Source organism: Amblyomma americanum, chromosome 3 (genome assembly GCF_052857255.1).
Source record: "Amblyomma americanum isolate KBUSLIRL-KWMA chromosome 3, ASM5285725v1, whole genome shotgun sequence".
In the NCBI taxonomy this organism is placed as follows: Eukaryota; Metazoa; Arthropoda; class Arachnida; order Ixodida; family Ixodidae; genus Amblyomma; species Amblyomma americanum.
In genome coordinates, this window is record NC_135499.1 from 136,397,984 (window position 1) to 136,420,686 (window position 22,703).

General features: G+C 46.3%; 1 protein-coding gene across 6 annotated transcripts in view; it reads left to right on the plus strand.

The window, feature by feature from the left end:
* Nucleotides 1-22,703, plus strand: part of para (sodium voltage-gated channel paralytic) — a 178,491-nt gene that overhangs the window by 124,427 nt on the left and 31,361 nt on the right. Inside the window, exons 3-15 of one of the 6 annotated variants that reach the window (XM_077657917.1) lie at nucleotides 381-586; nucleotides 1,998-2,126; nucleotides 2,213-2,304; nucleotides 3,313-3,510; nucleotides 4,099-4,159; nucleotides 4,795-4,939; nucleotides 5,654-5,830; nucleotides 7,717-7,995; nucleotides 9,928-9,957; nucleotides 15,728-16,135; nucleotides 18,789-18,888; nucleotides 19,610-19,675; nucleotides 21,337-21,614. In XM_077657917.1, coding sequence (XP_077514043.1) covers nucleotides 381-586; nucleotides 1,998-2,126; nucleotides 2,213-2,304; nucleotides 3,313-3,510; nucleotides 4,099-4,159; nucleotides 4,795-4,939; nucleotides 5,654-5,830; nucleotides 7,717-7,995; nucleotides 9,928-9,957; nucleotides 15,728-16,135; nucleotides 18,789-18,888; nucleotides 19,610-19,675; nucleotides 21,337-21,614 — 2,169 coding nt within the window. The remainder of the gene's footprint in view (nucleotides 1-380; nucleotides 587-1,997; nucleotides 2,127-2,212; nucleotides 2,305-3,312; nucleotides 3,511-4,098; nucleotides 4,160-4,794; nucleotides 4,940-5,653; nucleotides 5,831-7,716; nucleotides 7,996-9,927; nucleotides 9,958-15,727; nucleotides 16,136-18,788; nucleotides 18,889-19,609; nucleotides 19,676-21,336; nucleotides 21,615-22,703) is intronic. The other 5 variants (XM_077657918.1, XM_077657920.1, XM_077657922.1 and 2 more) reach the window with 5 other exon arrangements.

Sequence of the window (22,703 nt, forward strand, 5' to 3'; positions counted from 1 at the left end):
CGCAGGGACTACAGCGTGCTCATGATAGAGAGCTGGTAGGCAGACGGTTTCTTGGCACCCATAAAGAGACCAAGGGAGGGGAAATCCTCAGGGTGCCTGCCAACGTGCATCATTGGCAGGGTTTAGTTTATATAGGGTCTTCACTCCGAAGAAGGATGTCCTGCCCTTCATCCGGCCTTCTTCCTCGGAGTGAAGACCCTATTAAAACCCCGCCAATGATGAACTCTTCGCCCACACGAAGACAAGTCCTCTTGTCGAAACGTTGACAAGCACCCTGAGGCTTTGCCCTTCCTTGGTGACTTTTGAGTGTCAGCATGCTGAGGTTGGTAATACCACCGCCTTCTTCATTCGCTGACTATGCCAAACCTCTTTCATTGCAGACGTTCGTGGTCGTGAGCAAGAGCAAGGACATCTTTCGGTTCAGCTCGACGAAGGCGCTGTTTCTGCTAAGCCCCTTCAACCCGGTCAGGAGACTGGCCATCTGCATCCTAGTGCACCCACTTTTCAGCTTCTTTGTCATCGTAACCATTCTCGTCAACTGCGTCCTCATGACCATGCCCAACAACGACAAAATTGAACAAACAGAGTGAGTAGTAGCCCAGTCTCATCGCCGCTTACTATGCCTCAGGGATGATTTCATCGTGAATGCGCAGCCAGCGATTAATAAACGGAAATATGTTGACAACCCGGACAGAGCTAATGACAATAAGGCGCTCCTTTGTTACGCCAAAGCTTCGCTTTGCTATGCGGTTTAGAGAAGCTGCGCAGCATCGGTCATGTGTCTCCTGGGGTTTCCAGTTCTTTACATAATGGCATTTATTTTGCTTTTAAGTAGTGTATATTTGTATGCAATTTTGTAAATAATTCCTTGCCAACCTGCTGTGAGGCCTCTGAAGCTGCTGGCAACTGTTTCTATTTCATTTTTCCCAAATAAACCAACTAACCATCCCAGCAGGACTGTATGACTTAAGTCCAATGCGTTTGTTTTCAGTATTCACGCTTTTCTTTATCAAGGTCTCAACGCGTTTATTTTCTTTATCAAGGGCCCATAGGCCATGGAAATGCAAAATTTTTGTGAAACACATCGTAAGTTACTAAGACTTCAGCGAGAGCAGTATCGACCATGATGTACATAGTCACACATCATTAAATATACTGTTCTGTTTTTGAAATCTTTGTGATCAACCGCTGAACGAGAGTTGCGTCAAAAATAGACGACAGGTTTAACTGCCTTCACTCTATACATTTCATCGCAAAACGTTATAAAACCTTCCTAGCGTTTCAGTCTAAAATTTCCTTTGTGTAGCAATATGCCTCAAAGAGAAGGCGCCTAATTGGCTGTGCAAAGTATGCACACCGCTGGGTTTTTTGCGAAGCTCATTCTTTTATAATGGACCGCGGCGGTCTAATTTCGATGGAGGCGAAATTCTAGAGGCCCGTGTACTGTGCGATGTCAGTGCACGTTAAAGAAACCCAGGTGGTCGAAATTTCCGGAGCCCTTCGCTACTGTGTCCCCCATGGCCTTAGTCGCTTTGGGACGTTAAATCCCAATAAAAGCAAACCATTCTTCCATTTATTTTCTTTCTTGATAGCGTTAAGGCAACAAATTAGCCACACCCGGCAAGAAAAAGCAAAAACAAACATTTTCAAATGCACGTGCTTGCACAAAATTATCTAATACGCCACACTTCGGAACGTCTAATCTGTGAGATGAAATTATCATTTTTGTCAGCGGCTGTTTAAACAAATATCAATAACGACATATCACTAAATATTCTCATTATTTATTGGGGCAACAGCTTTAAGCACTGGGTGCTCCAACCCTCTGCATTAGCCGTTGTTGCAGGGAAGGTAGGTATAATAAATGAAAAATGTGCGAAACACTTTTCTGATGGGAATGATATAAGCTTACTGCCGAGGCTAAACAGAAGTGACGTGATTGGTATTGTCAGTGGTTGTTCGAAAATAAACAATTTCTCTCCGTCTTTGTCTTTCAGGACGATATTCACCACAATCTACACGTTTGAATCATGTATCAAAATGGTGGCTCGAGGATTTATTCTAGAACAGTTTACATATCTTCGAGATCCATGGAATTGGTTGGATTTTGTTGTTATATCTTTAGCGTAAGTACACGTCTTAATATTCGCATTTATCGTTGATAAACACTTACTGAAACAACCGTGCCGATATTTGTGCTTTTCTCTTGTAGGTATGTTACAATGTTTATTAATCTGGGGAACCTGAGCGCCTTGCGAACCTTTCGTGTTCTCAGAGCCTTGAAAACCGTAGCCATAGTTCCTGGTAAGTTTTATTTGGGTTATCTTTTTTGTGTGTGTGCTTATGTTGTGTTTAATGAACTGAATGGTGCAGATTACCTATAAAAGTGGAATACAGCATGTTACACACAGATAGTAGGATCGTTAACATAGGTTTACAAATCATGAAATGACAGAAACAGATTTGTAGTCTAGAGGGACCCAGTGTTCGCATTGTACTGACCTGGAGCAAGTGCTGAATGTCCGTCACAAGAATCTAACCATCTGTAAATATTTTGAATCCAAAAGGTCTATTGCCATAATTCATTATTGATACGACTTCGTATTAGTAATCACGTTAAATTTTGAGTAATCAAGCAGGCAAACTGCGATTGAATCTGTGTAGCATGCCGCGTCTCTCTGCGAAGAAATTTTGTGCTGGTTATGTGTGCTTTCTTCGCTTCTATATTTTCTCTCAGCTCTGGACTATGTTGCCCTCGCTTTCATTCATCTATTTCGTACTGACGTATGTAGACAAAGCAGTTGCACAGTCGGGGACAAAAGTATCTGGGCCGCGTGCTTCGTGAACGAAACCGGTAGCTCTATTATTAGCTGCCAGCTGAAAACTACACGTTTGGTCTTCAAAAAACAGGATTTTGCCTTTAACCTCCACAAGTGTGGTCTCCAATTGGCGGCTAATAATAGAGCTATCGGTTTTGTTTACGGATCACATGGTCCAGGTACCTTTGTCCCAGACTGTACGTTTTGCATGTAGTAAGGAACACCTTTGCATTATCGTGTAATGTCTCCCAGTCTATGTTCACTGTTCACTCTTTCCTTTCGGGTCGCTTTCTCCCGGCACAGTACATTTCCCGTGGTATATCGCGTACTGTTTTGAGAGATATACTTTCACTTACTACTACTATGTGTTCAAAACCTGCTCCTGCACAGTGGCGTTTTTACAGAGAGCGTTTGTGTGGTAGTTCTGAAGTCGCATCGCGTACTTCCCCGCGTTCTAAAGCGATTCGCTGGCACTCTCTTCCTATATTTGCAGGTCTCAAGACGATCGTAGGAGCCGTGATAGAGTCTGTGAAAAACCTAAGAGATGTGATCATTTTGACAATGTTCTCACTGTCGGTTTTTGCCTTACTTGGGTTGCAAATCTACATGGGGGTCCTAACGCAAAAATGCGTATTGATACCTCCATTGAATCTCTCCCATGCCGAATATGCAAGTTTCATTGAAAATGAAAGTAAGTAAACATCATTCCGCTCTCAGGCTTGCTGTCATATACTTTTTTTTTGCTCTCTTCTTTCGTAGCCTCTTTTTATTGCGTGAGCTTCTTGCAATGGCTTCTTCAGAGCAGAGATCATTGCGGAAAGCACGATTATTTCGCTTTATGCATGCCATTATGAAGGACCATGCTATAAAAGAAGACAAAAAGCTATCACTTTGTGAAAATGCCGTGTACTTAAGCTAGTGACAGTAGTTTACTACAAGCGAATGTCTTCCGCGAATTGTTGGACTGCTTTTAAGTTCTCTTACTTACTAAGAAGTACTTTGGTTTGGGCTAGTTGGTGCATAGCTTTTTTATGATGTCAGGACGGCGCGAAAACAACAAGGACAAAAGAAGCACACGAACACAACAGGACAGGCGCCAACTTGCGCCAAGTTGGCGCAAGTTGCGCCAAGTTGCGCCTGTCCTCTTGTGTTCGTGTGCCTCTTTTGTCCTTGTTTTCACGCCGTCCTGACATCATCAAAAAGTTACTTACTAAGGCCGGAAACACTTGAGTGGCTTTCGTAGCTGCTTTTCTAATGCCTTCCCTCAACCTGATTTCAGCAAACTGGGCAACAAACGACGACGGAGAGTACCCCTTGTGTGGCAATTCGAGTGGTGCAAAGTAAGTGCAGTCATGTTCAGTACCATGCACGCCTTAAAATGAAACAAATGCCTTATTGCGAACAAAAATCTGAGCCCCTTATTCAGTTTTCAGCATTTTTCCGTCGAAAGCATTTCAAATCAGAATGCCAGGATAACTGATACGGGATGCTCTGAGGCTTTTTTTTTTTAGGTTTCTTTGTAGCAACACATAGAGCACCGAGAAATTTGTTATTGTTATTGTGTATAATCGTACAAGTAGGGTACAAAGAAAGACAGCTGTACTAGTGATAAATCGATGCTGCTAATATTGCGCACGATGTGGGGTATAAATTGCAATAAGCGCCATGAATGCTAGCCGACTTCATTTTCTCTACATGCAAGGGCATTTAGCAAACAATATTGTTAGTGCCGGAATGGGAGTCTATGCGTCCAAAGTTTCAACTTGCGAGGTTGCCTTGCCATACCTTATGGAGATGAATTCATATCGGCGAATCAAAATTGCGCTGTTTTCCTTTCTCGTGGCACCAGACTTGCCGTACTAACCAACACATCGCAGTCCTGTATATATTGTTTTTTAAATAGCTTTTCCGCAGTTATGTGCCCAATCAATGCCTTGCGAACGTCCTGTCTCACTTCTCCTTCTTTTCCTTCCAGGCAATGTCCAGAGGGTTACATGTGTCAGCAGGGTATAGGAGAAAATCCAGACTATGGCTACACCAATTTCGATACTTTCGGTTGGTCATTTCTTTCTGCGTTCAGGCTCATGACTCAAGATGCCTGGGAATTACTTTATCAAATGGTGGGTGCTGTTCTCTGCGTCATACGTGCACGTGTGTCATTGCATGAATGCGCGCCCGGGTGTGTTCACTAGCGGCTTTGGAAAAAGGGGCAACTCTAGCCTCTACATACATGCCTGCCGGGCTACTACCGTTTTCTTCCTTACTAAGGGCGATGTGCATACGGTTTCGAGCACAGGGTGAATTACTGAATGAATTAGCCTACATGATTGCAAGGCAAAATATACGCAAACGGTACAGAAAACGAAAAATCAGTAACAAATATAAACTCTTATGTTGGTAAGAGGAGGCAGCTTTGTGTATTGTGTTTTGGGTAAGGTTGGGCCTTATCTCGTAGAGCGGTCGCAACTAGCTTATCTTCTCTGAGGAGAAATATCAGTATGCGTTTTCGCGAGCTGGAACTAGCAGATCGACTCCTCTTGCTACAATAGAGAACAAAGGTTATGTTACGACTGAATATGGATATAACTGAAGCATTAGCGCTGTTCGCTTATAAAAATTGAACACTCGGCTCAGAACCTAATTAAGCATGTAGCATGACGTTAACGGCAATCAGAATGCTTGAACGAAATTTGCGAGCTTAAAGCAACCCTGTAAAGACGCATCGAGTGTCCTGCGAGGCACCATACGACTGCGAATCTTTCTTTGACGTGGTTTTATTACACTCTCTTTTTCTCTCTCTCCCTGTCCCCACACCCTTTTCCTACCGACGCCAGGTGCTAAGATCGGCGGGCCCTTGGCACATGTGTTTCTTCGTGGTGATAATATTCCTGGGCTCATTCTATCTAGTGAATCTGATCTTGGCTATCGTAGCCATGTCGTACGACGAATTACAGAAGAAGGCCGAAGAGGAGGCGGAGGAGGACCGCCTTCTCGAAGAAGCCATGCGGGCCGTGAGTACAGCGCTGCCTCCACGATTATCCTAACGCGTGACAGCGAACGTTCCACAGTCCGTTGACCACGGTTCATTCACGCTATGAATCACGTTGCAATTAGGACTGGGCGTTGGATAGACGTAGCGTATTCTTCAGCAGTTGTTGAAGGACCTCAGTGGCCGAGTACTACTGCAAAGTATGTCGATGCTTAGGCTTTTGGCGCCGCCTCTAAAGGCTTTACGTAGCCACAGGGTTAGCAGATGAAAGTCTGTAAGTGAGCCTGTAGATAGAGCTCCGGGTTGCGTCAAGGTAGAAAGGGTAGAGAGGTGTAGTGCAGAATTGTGGTTTTAGGACTTTCACGAGGTGCTTTATGAGGGAACTTCTCGAAGGAAGTGAGTGGAGGTATGTTTATTTTGAGCGGGCGGCTCTTAGGCCTCAAGAGAGGAGGAGGATAAGGGGCCTTCTCAGAGTAAACAAAATACACAACATGCATCTACATCAGCAAGATACAATAACAAATGGTTGAAACAAATTATATTATATCATAACTAGAAGACACAGTTATCCTGTTTCCGCCTCTTTCTTTTAGCATGCGAGATGAGAGAGCAATAGCAACGCTTATATGTTTAACATGAAGTCAACAGGCAGTGGCGAAGATGCTAGCAGTGTCATGTTAGGTAGCGTGGCACAGGCCCTTGTCAGGTGAGCCTTTTATACTAGCAGACGAAACCGACGCAGATGTGTATACCTGATATCTGATATCTGATACCTGATTTAATATCTGCTTCTGGTGCTTGGACCCAAGATATTAAACTTATTTTTAAAATATGGCGGAGTGCTCGGCTTGAAGCACTCTGGCACGGGTCGGCACGGTATTGCACTGCCTCCGGGATCGGCCCGGGGCATATAAGCGCGCGACTTTTCTTTCTATCTTTGCTCTTCTATCCATTAACTCTCCTACTTTCAGCACGTGGCAGCGAGCGTGGCTCGGCTTGAGCCAGTAGGCAGGCCCGTGCACTTTCCTTTTCTTTCTTCCTATCAGCAACAACAGCAACAGCAGCAGCAGCTGTTTACTCTGCTAACCTGAATCTCAGGATTAAGAAGTTACCCCTCAAAGACAACAGGACGCGTGAACATTTTTAGGCATCTAGTTTACGAAGTAATGTGTCTATTAGTTCTCCTTCTGCATCTTAGAAAGTCCAACTATTTAGCAGCGAAAATCGAGGTAGACCCGAGAAATTAAAAGGCTGATGGGCCCATTCGACAACTCTAAGCAACTTTTCTCACATTTTACTGAACATGCTCTACATGCAGAGGCATTTCGACGCCAGTTCGGGTGGCATCTCCAGCCTGTAATTCCAGCAATGTTTTTCTACTCAACTAGCACACCTACCTCGCGGATAAAACGACTGTTGCAGTCTGTCCACGCTGGTCTGTGCGTACATAAAATTCTGTCAGCACTAGCAACGTATTGTCTACATTTTTGTTGTCAATTTTATCTAAAATTAAAGCACTACGACAAAGCTGTATGGGGGAAGTTTTCCGCGTTAAACAGCACCGTCATCGCCCCTCCGATCGCATTGTATGCCGTTACCAGATATTTTCGTATTCGCACGGTGTCCAATAATAATCTCATTCTAGTCGGTCCTCTTCAGGGTGTGCGCTGTGTGGTCACTTGATCAAGGATCAAGGCAGGTAAGGACCCACTGTAGGTGGCGTTGTCATGACTAAGGCTAAGGGCCTCTTACAAGCTGAAGGACACATATGAGCTGAGGGCCGCATATAGCCGTCGTTGCTCCTGCTTCATCCCGAAGGCACGCGACGAATCTTTGAGTCTCTCTCCGTTTTTTTACGATGAGCTCTTCAGCCGCGCTGCATATGTGCTCTGGGGTTGTGTCGCGTAGGAAGAAGAGGCCCGCGCCGAATTGGCGGCCGGCGGCGGTCGGCCTCACCCAGATGGCGCCGGCGGCGACAACGGCGGCGGCCAGGTGGTCAAGAGCCCCTCGGAGTTCTCGTGCCGTTCGTACGAGCTCTTCGTGGGCCAGGACCGGGGCGCTGAGGATCCCAGGGACCTCCGGGAGCGGGCGAGCCTAAGGAGCGCCGACGCGGCGGCCGAGCAGCTGGACGACCTCTGCTACCCGGAGTCGCGGCCGCGCTCCGCCGCCAACTCTAAGGTGCGGAAGGTAATCCTACACCCCACCCACCTCTCTACGCGCGCGCACTTTCACGCACACGTTACACACGCGTGCCGCCTTTCGCGTATGCATGTGTACGACTATTCACGATAGTATAAGGGACCTCCCTATATAATGTTATATGCTTCCTTTATAACTCTATGATGCTTTCTGAAACAATAGACCCCTCTTTCCAGGCGATAACACTGTTCAAAGAGGATACTAGCTCTCAAAAGTTTCGTGGCTGCCTTAGCATATGATCTCTGACTTTAGGCTGTAGTGTATTGAGTGGTCACAGTGAAGACCCCGTAAAAGGACAGGGGTCGGGACACTTGCCATCTGTTATAACAAGATCAACATGGGTACTCGGGAGTTACCGCCGACAGTTCGGGAGCATCTTAAAAGAAGGAATAGAAAAGATTTTTTTTAAAGCTGGCGCTAGTACCTGTTACCACATCACTGATAAGTTGCAGTAGCTTCATCTGTGAGTTAGATCCATTTCCTTAACTTTTGTGATTAAAGCATTGTCTCTCTTTGTCGCCTTCTTTCTGTGAGTAGGCTTGAGGCTCTAATTAAGACCGCTGCATGCATGCTGGCATTCGGCGAAGTACGAAAATTTTTCATTAAGGCGCTTCTGGAAGTCTTGAAAACACTTTCAACAAATTTGCAGAATCAAGCTCCGCTGTGCTAAAAACTGATTAGGTCAAGCTGTACCATCTAAAAAGCTTTTTTTATGCACAGTAAAGATCAGACTCTAAGACACATATGTGCTCAGCCTACTCAGTGGAAAACCTGAAAACCACTTTAGTGCCTAGGAACTTTAACTTTTTAGAACAACCAACTAGTCAGGAATAGACACACTTGAAGAACAGGCAATGATTAACGTTCAGAGCGTATTATGCGGCAGCCTAACTAGTGTGTACAGCAGGTCCTCAGGTGGTCAAATAAATCCTGTACAGCGTATTACTTTACCCGCAGATGTTTCAGTGCATGCCATGGAGCAAAATTTTATCAAATCACGTCACTATACGTCTCAGTGGTACACACTGTGTACCCACATTTCCATTACATCTTCTCAAATATCGCCTGAAAATTAGCAGTCGTTACAGTCCATCGTCGATGTAGTGAAAAATATACACCCTAGACAAAAGAATCCCACCTGGGTATGTGTAAGTTTTAGACTGTGTTCTAGCGCCTTTTAAGTGTCAGTGGTTCAGAAGAGCGTCGGCTCTATTCATAGTGACATTTGATATTTCACAACCAGGCACAGCGGCCTTGACTACATGGCCGAACTTGACTGTTAAGAACGTGCTGACACATCATATAGAATGTGTGGTAGTTGCCAGAAAAGTGTGACCATAAGCAAGCCAGGCTTCAGCCGACCGGTTCTATATTTACAATATCCCAAAGTCAAGCCATCAATACGAATGTCAGGATGCCAACGTGCCAGCGAACAAGTAGGCAAGGGCGCTGTAACCTACAACTTTTGCAGAGCGTCTCCGTTTTTTGCAGACATTAGCATTCCTTCGCGAGCTTTTTTCTTTTCTTTGTTCGCATTATGCTGTGCTTCTTGCTTAGTCTCACAATCGCAGTCAGAGTGCTTTTGCTGCCGTAAAAAAGCAGATGAAAGCTAAGACACTAAACTTATTTCTAGCAAACTTTTACAAAACGAATTGCGCGCGTTTCGCTCTGTGCGATACGTCACACATAGAATAACCTCACCATAGGAAAACACAATGATCCCCGAGATCCTTTTTATTCAAGTAATTCGTATTTTATGATTAGAATTACTGTATGCGTGTAAGAAAACACATCGAGCAAAGCAAAGGCTGAGGCGGTTCGTCTTTAAGGTTGACAGAGTTGGCCGCGACGCATGCAAAGCGTGTCAACCGCCCCGCGCTAACCAACACGTGGGTTCAAAACCTCTTTGTTTGTTTGCAGATATTAGGGCGGCGTTATAGCAGTCCCTTTGTGAGTATCGGGAAAGGGGGTCCCCTTTATTCGGGCAACCCTCTTCACTTGTCGGCCTGAGTTCGTGTGTCGTCCCTTCTGTTTGCGCTTTTTTGTTTGCCAGTGTTGACTAGTCCCGTGTTTTCTTCCCTTCATTTTCTCTTCTATTCATCCTGTGTTTTACTATTCTATTCGTTTGTCCTCTTTATTTTTTCTTACTGGTGTGGCTGAACAGCTTGTTCGGTTTCGCCTTTCTTTCGCAGTATTTAATTTCTGTGTGTGATTCTCTTAGCCTTGTCCTGTTGTAGAACATTGTGCAAGCCTAGAATCTAGCTAGAGCTAGACTAGATATGCGTATTTATTTGTTTTGTCGGCGTGCTCTTTCATCGAACCAGCCGTGGACAATTAGGCTCCAAGATTACAGTGTGAAGGCGTTAGTCCGCCTTTCTTCTGCGTGATAACATTTGAAGCTGCTACCTTTACCTGAACAGATAAAGGCGCTGGGTGTGCCCCGGCAGAGTCCAAAAGTGGTATTCTGTTCAGCTTTTTCAAACTAGAATCGCTTCATAGCGAGCGCTTTGTAGTAAGTCCCACACTTTAGCTCTTCGCGATCGTTTCACATTTTAATGAACACCTTACTCAATCTACATTACGTTAATCAGAATATAACTTCTATAACAAGCGCAAAATTGCACACGGCTGGTTAGTGAACGGTGTGTTTGTAGAATGCCCGTTTACACTTACGAATTGTGAACAAAAAAAAAAACAGCCGCCGCTCGTCGGCTTAGAAGTAGTAGAAAGGTGCCCTATAGCGATCATGTATGCAATGATTAGGGCCCAGCGTCGTCTTCCTTCTGCACTCGGTAGACGGGGTGTGGTTATGTCCTTTGCTCTTGCGATAGTGGATTGCTTAGCCCCTTCCCCCAGTAGATGTGACAGCAGTGCCGTGATTCTAGCCCGTGCTCTGCAACCTCAGACAAGGGTGTCCTGCTGCGGACGGTACGGTCTTCCGCATATCTGCAACGACGGCGTTCTCTTCGAGTCCCCCCCCTCAACACGTAAACACCGAAGAGCGGCACTTTTCCTTATAGACCTCGCCGCCCTTAGTAGGCCCTCTGGCGGCAGCAGTAGGAACTGCGAGGCTGGAGTTTTGCCCCTTCTTAGAGGATAGCCTCCAGTGGCAGAGACGGCGAGTTTCTTTCCAGAGTCGTGGGCGTCTTCCCATTTAGTGCATGCGGCTGCTTGGCTCGAATGTCTCTGCTTTAGAGGTTGTCGCTTGCGTGTGCTGCTGTCGTTGCATCGCTGTTTGCATGAGTTTGCAGCTGCTGCCTGTCGATGCATCCGTATGCGCATGCAAATTCTTCAAAGCTCTGTATCATGTCCACTAACCTCATAAGCTGTCAAACACTCACAACGCAGAACTTTGTTGTGGTTGTTCTCTGTTTTATTATCAAATTTCTTCCGTAAAAAATATATGTGTGAACACTAAGGACACATCTATTGGTTATCGCTACGGACAGAACAAATTCGAGCAAAAAAAAAATACTGCAGTATGAACACATCACAAGTTTGCACGCACAAAACGTTAAACCGTTCCTGTGAAAGAAGAAAAAACGCATCGCTCTTTGTTTTATCCTGACTCGTTATTCTGTGTTTTTAATGTGAAACAGTTCGTCTACCTGTTGTGTACTTGTTCCGGAAAGCACATTCCTCAGTGCATCTTTATCTTTTGTGTTACAAACATGCCATGTTCACGAGTGGAACTACGCAATGTTACTGCACTTACAAGATCCCTTCATCATCCGTGCTTCCAACTGCTTTTTAAGCTTTCTTTGCCAAGAAATGAACCTGCTGTACAGGCGTGAGCACGCATAACGCTAATTAGAGATAACTGCGACGATATTTCCTTCCAGCTTCAGCAAGGCTGCCCATTTTTTGTCCAGATAAGCGTGTTCGCGCTCTGTACGCAAGCTCATGCATCCGCGAGCTCTATCAGCTTAAGCATGCGTTATGATGCTTTGGTTTGTCCTCGACCACAGATGTGAAAACGCTTAAGCATAGTGTAGGGAACTGTTACCCAATGAAGAAAAGGATGAAAGGCGTATTTTGTTTCCCGTCATGTACTGTGGTCGGCACGCTTGCCTACAACGCTGGAGAGGTATGCTGTAGAACAAAAGAAGGCTCACCTTCTCCGTAATTGGAGAAGTGCAATTACCCCGGCAAATTGTACTTCTATGCGCCTTTGCTTCAGAGCAAGCAGTGTCTCTAGAACCGAGTACCTGCTTAAAAATTTCACTCCTTTTGGGCGACAGGTTGGCGTTCGAGCGCTCTAGACAAAAGTGCTGACAACTGTACCAGAAGCAGAGCACACCTTCGTGCTAGTTGAGCCGAACCAATGTCAACACAATCTTCTTGTAACGTCTTCTAGATTGCGCGAGTTAAAAACCGACTTCACCAAAAGGCCGGAATGAGTTGATTGTGTACCTAGAGCTTAACAGTTTTAAAGCCAAGCCAGACTATGAAGTGTCATTAACAACATCGAAAAAAAATGCGTCGGCGGACTACCCAATTTCCGGCTAATACGTTTTCAAAGACAAAAATCCTTCGGCGGTCTACCCAACGTCCGGCTAATACATTTTGCAACCGTTGATGCAAAGCTAACATTGACGCCAGCCTTTTAATTTAATGCGTCCTTCCTGACAACTTCCCTTTTTTTTCTAGTCGAGCTTCGTCAGATGCCTAGGGTGGGCCGATGGCAGCTGGCAGCCGTTGCTTGTGCCTCGTCGCTGTTCGCGTTACAACTGCTCACGACTGTATACGTGCCTCTCGCGGTACTCTCGGCTTTGTCTTGTTGCGTTTCGCCTGCCCGCCACTCCTCTCTTTTTTCTGCTTTGGGTGGTGCGCCACTGCGCGCGTTGCGTGCGCCCTCTCCCCGTTATCCCGCCGCTTCACCCAGCCTCTCTCTCTCTCGGTTTCTCTCTTGTGCCGCGCTCTTTTCTATGTGTTGGGCGACCTGGCCAAGCAAGGCTGTGTTCCCCCTTGCATGTGTCACGTGATACCCCGAAGCCCGGATGTTTTTGCAGCGCATCACTAAATGGGAAAAGTGACGAAGGCTTTTCGCACCGCGGATGTGACAGAAACGTCGTCCCCTTTCGCATTGGCCAAGGGTAAGTAGTGCACTCGCGCACGCGCGGACTCCCTGTGTGACCTCCTCTCCCCGGAATGAAGCCGTGCTGAGACGCCAGCCTCCCCCTTTCTTCATCTTCTCGTCACGTAGCGATCCTGAAGCCCTCGTAGAGGAGCAGGTTGTCTCTCTTTCTCTCTGTCTCTCTCTCTATCTCTCTCTTTCTATCTGTCTATCCACGTAAGCTGTCTCCGGGACGCAGACAAACCGTAGGCAGTGCCTTAAGCGATGTCTGTGTTCGTGACCCCTTTCTCAAGCTGTCTCGCATCTCTCTACGGTGCTGAGACTTTGTAGCTGACCCTTTTCTTCCCAGAGTAGACAAAGAGAGCCTCCCCTGGATGAGCATAGGCCGGGCAGCCCGTGTGCCAAGGCGTTGTTGCTACACGTAGTCTAGGCGGCAGTCTGCCCGAAAATTAGGTGCGCGAAAGAAAAAAAAAAGGAAAAAAAGTTGTGAAAACATGCACGTGTAGCCTCTCTAGAGTTTTTAAGACTGCAGAGCTGACCTCCTGCTCTCGCTTCCTACGGAAAGGTCAGCGGGTGCATGCAGCGGCTACGGCGTCCCGCTTGTGTAGTAGTATCAGTGGATCACGCTGCTAGAGCGATCCCCAAACCATATTATCTGTCGACTCATTCTTCCAAGAGCATGCGCATAAAACTCAGACACCTCATCTACTAGAGGTGCAAAAATGATTTGGGCAAGAACCTAACAGACTTTCATGCAGTCAAGGTGGTGGTTCCAAGCAGCAAAGGTGAAAAAGTTGCCTTCTGCGTAGTGCAGAGTATTTCAGTTGCTCTGAGCTCTCGGCGTAATTCTCAGCGCAGAAATATCTCGCAAGTTTTGTACTGAGCTCACTTAAAACAGCAGATGTTATTGGCCGCTAAGCAACTTGGCACAACTGCCCTTTGTGTCAAGCAGCTGTTAATAATTTAGCTGTATTTTAAAGTCCCAAAAGTTAGAGAGAGAACTCCTTTGAAAATTTTAGGACGCAGTAGATCATTTTGTTATTTCCAGAAAAACATAAGATAGAGCTTACCTAATGTGGCAGACTTTAACACCGGATTGTGGATGCCTTAGATGTCCCTGTACGCTCAGAAAGCGCATGCGCCAGACTTACAAATTGTGCTGCATATAGTCTTCGTGCTGCTCGTTATCACCAAAATTTATTCTATCGCTTTCACTGAGAAATCGCAACTTACATAACATCCGACAGAACATGATTTAACAGGGCGCATCAAATGTGAACATGCGTCAAGTGTTTATTGCACGCCAGAAAAAAAAATGCACGACATAGCTTTTCCAACACCAAGAACTTTTTTTGCATTGCAAAATGTCGAAATACATTTTGGCAGCAGTGATTTTGGCACATTTTTCTGCGGCAAAGCGAATCATTTTTGCGTCCATAATCTTCTCTATTGCATTTTTTTGCGTGTGAGCAAAAAAAAAAAACATCAATCATGAGCAGGCCTCTGCTCAGTAAATAAAAAAATATGAACAGTAATAAGCAACAGGAAAGTACAAACACGTTAAGGGTGACAATGTCTTAGTATTTTTCACCTTATACACTGAGCTAACAGTGCACGAGCTGTTTTGGAATCCACCAAAGATATTCAAAAATCAATGCAAACTTTAAATGGAGATTTTTTCAGTTCCTTTTAAGCGCCCGAACCACACTGTTGTAAAGTGTGATTAGCTACAACTGTATACATGTTATCGACATCATTAACAACATTTGTGACACTGCCGTCACTTCGCAGCCGCGCACAATCCCGCGTTCGCACGATCGCAGTGCACACGTAGTAGTAAACATGTGTCGCCGTCGCTAACCGGGGAGACGCCACAGTTAGAAGCTATGGCAGAAGTGTGTAAAAAATATTACGCTTAATATAAGTCTCAGGATGGCCCAAATAAATGTGGGCACATTAGCCAACTCCGCATTTTGGTGAATCGTTCTTGTTCGCTCCAGCTGGTCTGTCTTCTCCACAAGCCAAGTAAGCAGAATAAACGCTGTTCAGAAATGTAACATGGCGTAGGTAGTTAACTACATACGCCATGTTAGCATGTGCTAACCGCTCTGGAGTTTTTCTTTTTTTTTTAGTTTGGCTTGAGTGGTGAACGCTGCTGGATCGTCAGTCAAAATGCCGGAAAGGCTCTTATGATAATCCACAAGCATGACAGAAGCCCTTATGGTGCACACTAGCATGGCGTTACAAGTCGGAATTTTTGGCTTGTTATGAAGGAAATGACCAAGCGCATTGAAAAGAGGACGAAAGTTGTGGAACAATCCCAGAAAACGTCGTGTGTGTCTTTTGTTCGTCCTCGCTGCATAACCCTCATTCCTTCATGGCAGGGAACTTAATCACCTGTGGCAGAACTCTTCAATGCTCTCGGGCGTCGGGTAATCTAGCTGAGAACGATGCCGCGTCCTTTCGCTCCCCGGTCAGCGACGGCCGCGTTGCTTGCAGTGCCTCTGACTCCCCGCTTTGTCTGCTTTCTCTCTGTCACTCTCTTTCCTCTCTCTGTCTCTATCTGTCTCCCTGCCTTTCCTCCCCTCTTCCGCTCATCATCCGGACCCATTGGGCGCCGTGTCCTGGCGGTGGCGTGAGCAGGCCAGCCTGAGCCTACCCGGCTCGCCCTTTAACCTCCGTAGGGGCAGCCGCGGTAGTCAGCTGAGCGTGAGCTGGCGCAGCAACGGGCGTCGCCTGGGCGATCGCAAGCCCCTCGTCCTGCAGACGTACCGGGACGCTCAGGAACACCTGCCGTACGCCGACGACAGCAACGCCGTCACGCCCATGTCCGAAGACAACGGCGCCATCCTGCTGCCTATGTACGCCAGCCTGGCGTCGCGGCACTCCAGCTACACGTCGCACTCGTCGCGCCTGTCTTACACCTCGCACGGCGGGGACGTCTTCTGCCGAGGGGGCGCCGCGGCCGGGCCTGGCGGACCCGGCCTCCTTACCAAGGAGAGCCAGCTGCGCTCTCGCTCGCGAAACCTGCAGGGATGCTACTACTACGAGGTCTCTCTCTCTCTCTCTCACTCGCCCTCTCTTTTCACGATTCCCCTTTCGATCTCTTTCTCTGTCGCTCTCTCTCTCTACCTCCTTCGGTCCCCTTATCCTTTCGTTGTGCGCCTGCCGCCGCCGCATCACCACGCTTCCCGCGCTGCGCTTGGGGCAGCCATCCACGCTGCCTCACACCGTTTGTCCTAATCGCCCCGCTGCTTTAGGTAGCACCGCCTTTGCACTCGCACATTACACACTAAACTCGAAGACAGCGACATGATGCAGCCCACGGGGTGGTCGAGTATCTCTTTTGCGGGCCTGCTCTGCTCATTGTGCCCTGGTGAAATACGCGAACGCGGCCATACTCCGAGCATCGAGGTTTGATCCCCGGTCCGAACGCAGCAGTCGCTTGAGCGCATTGTGATTTAATGCCTTGGCTGCTTCATTTACTTCTTTGTCCTGTCTGCCTTATTAACTGCGCTCACGTGCAAATCGTCTTTGCTTCATCAGCCCTGCTCTCCGAAGCACTAAATCATCATCATCATAATCAGCCTGACTACACCCACTGCAGGGAAATAATTATTGACATCTCTAGACCACATCGATGCGGAAAGGCTTGTCAGCAATGCGCATCCGAACGTCGGGCTGCACGGCATGTCAAAATGCTCTTATTTTTTAAATGCTCTTATTTTTTGCATGGCTACTCGGTTCTGTTTGCCGGTTTTGTGGAGAGAAACGCGACAATACAGACTGGCCTGTACCAGCATAGACGTTTTCGTGCATTGGCCGTGTCCACAATGAAAGCTGTGGATTACAGCGCATCAACCGTGTCATGCGGTAGCAAAAATATACTGGCGCAAAGTGAACGAGTATATCCAGAAGATAGCACACAGAATGAGCGCCACAACATTACTGCTTCACATGGTACGAAGCCTTTCAAACATGCGCAAACACCCGCGAATGCGCAAAAAGCTGTGGAGGCTACACCCAAGCACGTGCGAAGATTGAAGAATATTCAGCAGATGTTCAAGAAGCACGTAAGCATTCGCGATGAATGCCTGTACGTTTTTCGGTAAGATCTTCCACTATCCTACGAGCTAGCGGATTGTTGCTAATAACTGAAACATTCATCTCCTGCAAGCTTGGCTCAGACCCACAGAAAGCCGCACGCTGGCTTTGCCCTTAACTGACAGCTCTGCATGCTTTCGTTTCCGCCCATTCATGCAGCGCCAAGTCAGTCCAATGTAAAGCTTTCCGCATGATAAGCGTATTTAATAAATTACTCCTGCGGAGCAATCAACAAAAAGTTCTGGCAGGATTATCATTGCAACCTTCATTCTCGTTCACAGTCAAACCGTACATACATGTGGCTTTTCGTTTTCTGAGGCTGAAAAAACCATTAGCATCACATTTTTGCCAGCGGCTCTTATGGAGTTATGTCAAACGTTGTGGCACGTATCGTCCAGTTCCTGGCGTTGCCAGTATTTGCTCAATCAGAATTGGTCTAAGTTGGACGTCTTTCAGTTACTGTGGTAGGCTTTTAGCAACTGCTGTTCTGGGGATGACGGGAAGCCTTTACACTAAAGGTTTTGCCTTCGACTTCCCTACAAGATGCAATGGCACCACTTTCAGAGCGCCAGTGTCGACCATAGATCAGCTATTTGCTTTTTGACCGTCATTGATATGGACTACTTGTACATCAGCAACCTTTCTTTTGGCCTGAAGCGGATGATACATGCCTGCCTGCATACAAGCTCGACATGCCAAAGCACGTGTGCAGTCGAACCCCATTTGCGAAAGGTAACAGTTTTGGCAAGCCGAAATATACGCTAACTGTTGGAATGCGCGAGGCCTTTCAGATCAGTAAGAGTGACACGTCTGTGACAGTGACATCATCAGCGATACCGCAGCGTCTCTTTGTAAGGCGGAAGACACGTTTCTTCAATTCGTGCTGGCAGGTGTTCGCACCTCCTTCTGTGTAGCCCCACAACTTCTTGTTAGTGCACCTCATGTGCAGGCGTTGTGGTCACGTGTGATGTATTTCACCCTGCGCGTTACGTTTGCAGTTATTGCTAATTATTTCGTGATTCTTGGACTGCTGAAACAATCAGAATACCAGGCACCTTCGAAAAAATATAACCTCATAGTTAATCTGGTCGCAATCTTTCTTTCGCATTTCGCCCTATGTGATTTATTACAACATTTCGCAGTCTTTACTCCTCTATTATGTGGTCACATTCAGTAAGGAGCGAAGATTGGCCTAAATTGCTCATGTAAATTGTTCTTCCATCATAGATGCTGGATCAGTGAGGAAACCTACAGGCTACAGTGAACGCTAAAAATTAGTCAACAAAAATACTTTAACGCATTCATTACAATAGTCACAAGATTTCGTGATCAGAACTTGTTTTCTTTAAAAACGAGAAAAGACTATGAATGGGGCTCAAACTTCATAGCCAAATCACGGTAGAGATGTGCATTCTTGAGGCTACTTAAGTGTTCGCCGTTCTGAAAAAAAAAACACTATACAATGGACATAGCAAAAAATAATTATAAATGAAAAGAATTCCCAGTATATATAACGGAGGAATCTTTACAACTTTCAATGTTGGAATAACTGTGCAAACGCGTCCTTTCTAAGGCTCCCACGCGTAATATTTCTTTTCAGGAAATGACTCTGGATGGGGAGGAATGTTTGGCTGTGAAGAAGCAACCAGACAACCCTTTTATTGAACCGTCACAGAGGCAAGGCCTCGTGGATATGAAAGGTAAACATCATCTGCTCAACCGAAATCCTACAGAGTCGTAACAATGTTTATACTCTGAAAATTTATGAACACGGTACAAGTGCTATAGAGCTGGTATTATGAGATGAGAGTCGTTATGCCGACATTACATTAATATAATGGCAATAATGGTGACTGAATATGTTTTCATGATCACTCAAGCACACGCCGAGACTTTTAGACTGCTTATTTCTGTGTTACTTTATCCCATAAAACGCGATCTTTAAAGGCATTCGCATCAACTCATCTCTGTTACTCGTACAAGGCAACAATAAAGCCGAGGTTGCAAAGAAATCTACAAAGATGACTTGTAACTGGCGCGAGCGGCAAAATGGACCAATCTGAGCTGCGAATTAAACGATCTAAATTGCAATTCCTGGCTGTGTCTTTTCTACAAGAGATATTCAAGCATTTGTTCGTGTCTAGAAGCATACCGACGCGCATAAATCTATCTCCAGCATCTGCCTGGTAAGATTTGAGAATGTATGCCCCCGTACTAAATTAAAGGTACATTTTGAATGAGGCTAGGAAGAATGTAGCAATTAGACGTGATCTAGAAACATATGTAGGCATGTCAGCTGTCTAACCCGGTCGCTGGAACTCGCTTATGGTTAATTTAGAACGTGTGCAAAGAAAAGTGCCGTAACTGCGAGGAAGACTAGAAGTGATCGGTTTCGTGTCCTTCCTTCCCATTCGTCCGCAGACGTGATGGTGCTGAATGACATCATCGAGCAGGCCGCGGGGCGTCAGAGCAAAGCAAGCGAGAGAGGTATCTATCAACTCCGACCTTCACTCCCACTTTTCAACCCCACCACCCGCCCGCCTCCTGTGAATCCTTCCATCTTGTGCAGTCTTGTGCTTGGAAAGAGAGCACGACACGAACCCTCGTAGGTGCTCGCCCTCCGAGTGATGGCACTCGCATCGAAGCCTGCCTTTTCCTCCTGTGATCAGTGCTCGCGCCAACCACCCCAACGTGGTCATTTCGATGCTAGCCAGCAAAAGAGGCTAAACCATAAGTTGCAATTCGTTAAGTGCTGAAGCCAAGTATTAAAAAGTGAATATCTCTGGAATTTCGGACGTTCTCCGCATTGTTCGCACAGGAAAATTACTTGGGAGTAATTTAGAAGTAACGTAAGTGCGTTTATTAATTATTTTTTAATTAAAGATAAGGTTTTAGTCTAGGCCTGCACAATGCAGAAACCTCAGTGGTATTATAGTCACACGACGACCTTCGAAAGGCTTCTAAAATCAGATACGAAGAGAAACTTCCTTGTAGGCGGTTTCGTATGCGCAATGAAGGCCTAGCAAAAGCTTTAGCAAAGAAATAACCCTATTGAACTGGTTGTAATATGTAACCGGATGAATGTTGCCACTTTCGTACTTGTTTCTCTGGAATGTAAGCGGCTAGGAGGTGTCAGCATTTCTATTATTCCTATCTTTAAAACTTGGTCGTTTATATGCCGTACGTATAATAGAAACAAAACTTGACACGCAAATGGCCAGCCGGAAAGCGTATTTAAAAACATATGTACTACCGAGCAGCGCGTTTTGTCGCCGTTGAGGACTTGACCACGTGTATACCCTATTTACGATGTCCTCATGCACGGTACGAGTTTGTACTTGTGTGGCAAACCTGCTCTTCTGTTTTCTTATTTGTAGTTGTGTGTTCTCCACAGGGCCAATGAGCATGCAAAGTTTGTTTCAAGTGTGCATTTTAACTTTGTTTCTAGCAAAGCAGTCATTTCGGTGTTTTCATGAGGCATGTGAAACGCCTGCAAGTTGTCTGGTTTTAGTGACTTGACTTTTTACACCACGTGTTCCATTTCTGTTTGCAAGTTTCCGCGCTTGGAAGCACGCTTACTCAGTCCGCCAAGCAGCCTCCGCTCAACTACGGTACACACTCCTTAATATAATGTCAAAAAAGTATATATATCTTTTTGGTATCCTAAGGCAAATTTAGTGAGCAAAATTGAGTGTTTGGGGTAAACTTCAAAATTTTTCAGGTTGAAATAGCGCAGAGATGTAATTGCAATTGCAAAATGTATAAGAGAGCACTTCAAGATTCATTATTTTGCGATTGTCTCACAAGTCTAAAGGTGTTCACCGAGCTGTCTTCTCAGTGGTCCTACAGGCGGTGAGGCTCACGAAGTAGAGATCGACGTAAGCGCCCGTTCACTCAGAAATGACAGGACTGCTAGGCGGTTAAACGCACGGGAGCCGCAGATCAAGCTGCCCGAAAACACGCCATTCTTGTCCCGGCGGCTGAGTGGGCGTGCCCCTCCGAAGCGCTCGTGTTGCGTGTGCCTGCCGCGGTTTGGTGAAGCCCGTTGTGCCCCCCGTACGTAGCTCTGCCTGTGTCGTGTGTCCCTAGCTGGCGGCGTTAGACGCCCCCCACGGGCTCACTGGCGGCCATACTTAAACATTATTCAGTGTCCATTTATTATTTCCCCACAGAAAGGGAGGAGCAGGAGAGGCCCAAGTTCAAAGACAAGTGCATGGCCAATTGCTTGAAGTGTATAGACATGTTCTGCGTGTGGGACTGCTGTTGGTACTGGATCCGGATCCAGGAGATCTTAGGACTCATCGTGTTTGACCCTTTCATGGAGCTCTTCATCACTCTATGCATCGTGGTCAACACGCTATTCATGGCCATGGACCATCACAATATGGATCAAGACTTTGATAATGTCCTCAAGAAGGGGAATTACGTAAGTGCTAGTGCAGTGCCTAGTGTCCAGTGTGCCGCCATCGCCACCGCCTGTGCTGCCCTTCTGCGCCCAGTGCCTGCGTGTAGTTCGGCCTGCTTCTTCTTCCTGGTGCTGCCACGACGCATCTTCCTCTTTCTTTTCTTCTTCTTCTTATTGCACCCAGAGTAGTGTGCTTTCTTTCCCGCGTAGTTGTTTTTCTCTTACTACGTGCGGGAGCGAAAGGTCCACGCCGAGCGTCTGGTGATTGACGCCCCATGTCTCGTGGGGCGTCACAGAGGTGAGCGTCGTTTCATCGAGACCCAGTCGCCGTGTCGGGGCGAATGCGTAGAGCATTGCTTATTTTTGCACGGATCTCAGTCTCTTGGTTCGTTCATGCAGTGTTTTCCGGACGCTCCTCAGAGTCGTCTCTTCGCTGCGCGTTTACGAGAAAGTGTTCTGGTTCTCAGCATATATATCTGAATAATGGCGGACTGATGGTAACGTTGCCCTGCGCCAATGCCGCCAACTTTAGTGTTCATTCTGAACGTATGACCTTTAAGTTCGGGGTATTGTTGCAGGGCAGTGAGCGTACCATAACTAAGACGAGCAGCATCACAATGCAGTACGCTGTGCTGTCTTGTTTCCTTTATGTCGCCCGGTATCCGATTGGGAAATACTTTCTGTTAACCGTGTTTCTTGTTTCATTAAGTTGTACACTGCTGACGTACCTGCATATTACAGGGATGCGCTTGGTTTTATATCGAACCTTATTTGAGGAGAGATGTTAAGAAGTCTCAAAGCGACCATTCTTAGTGTGTGTGTGACAAAGAGGGAGAAACTAGTCGTGAATTTATTGGTCTAATGACGCTTTGTGAACTAGAAGTAAGCCTGGTTTTCATCGTGAAGGTAAGAAAGATTAGCTGGGAGTAGAGTTAACACGAGAACATTTCTGTCAGCTGCAACATATTTCACGCTTTCAGTGCCTGGTAGTGCTTTTCTTTGTTTCTTTCAGCACTTGTAGAAATCGTGGTCACGGCTTCTCACTATGTCACTGTAGCTGCATGCCGGCAGGCAATGCCTTTATTCTGATATCGCTCCTTGTCAGAATTG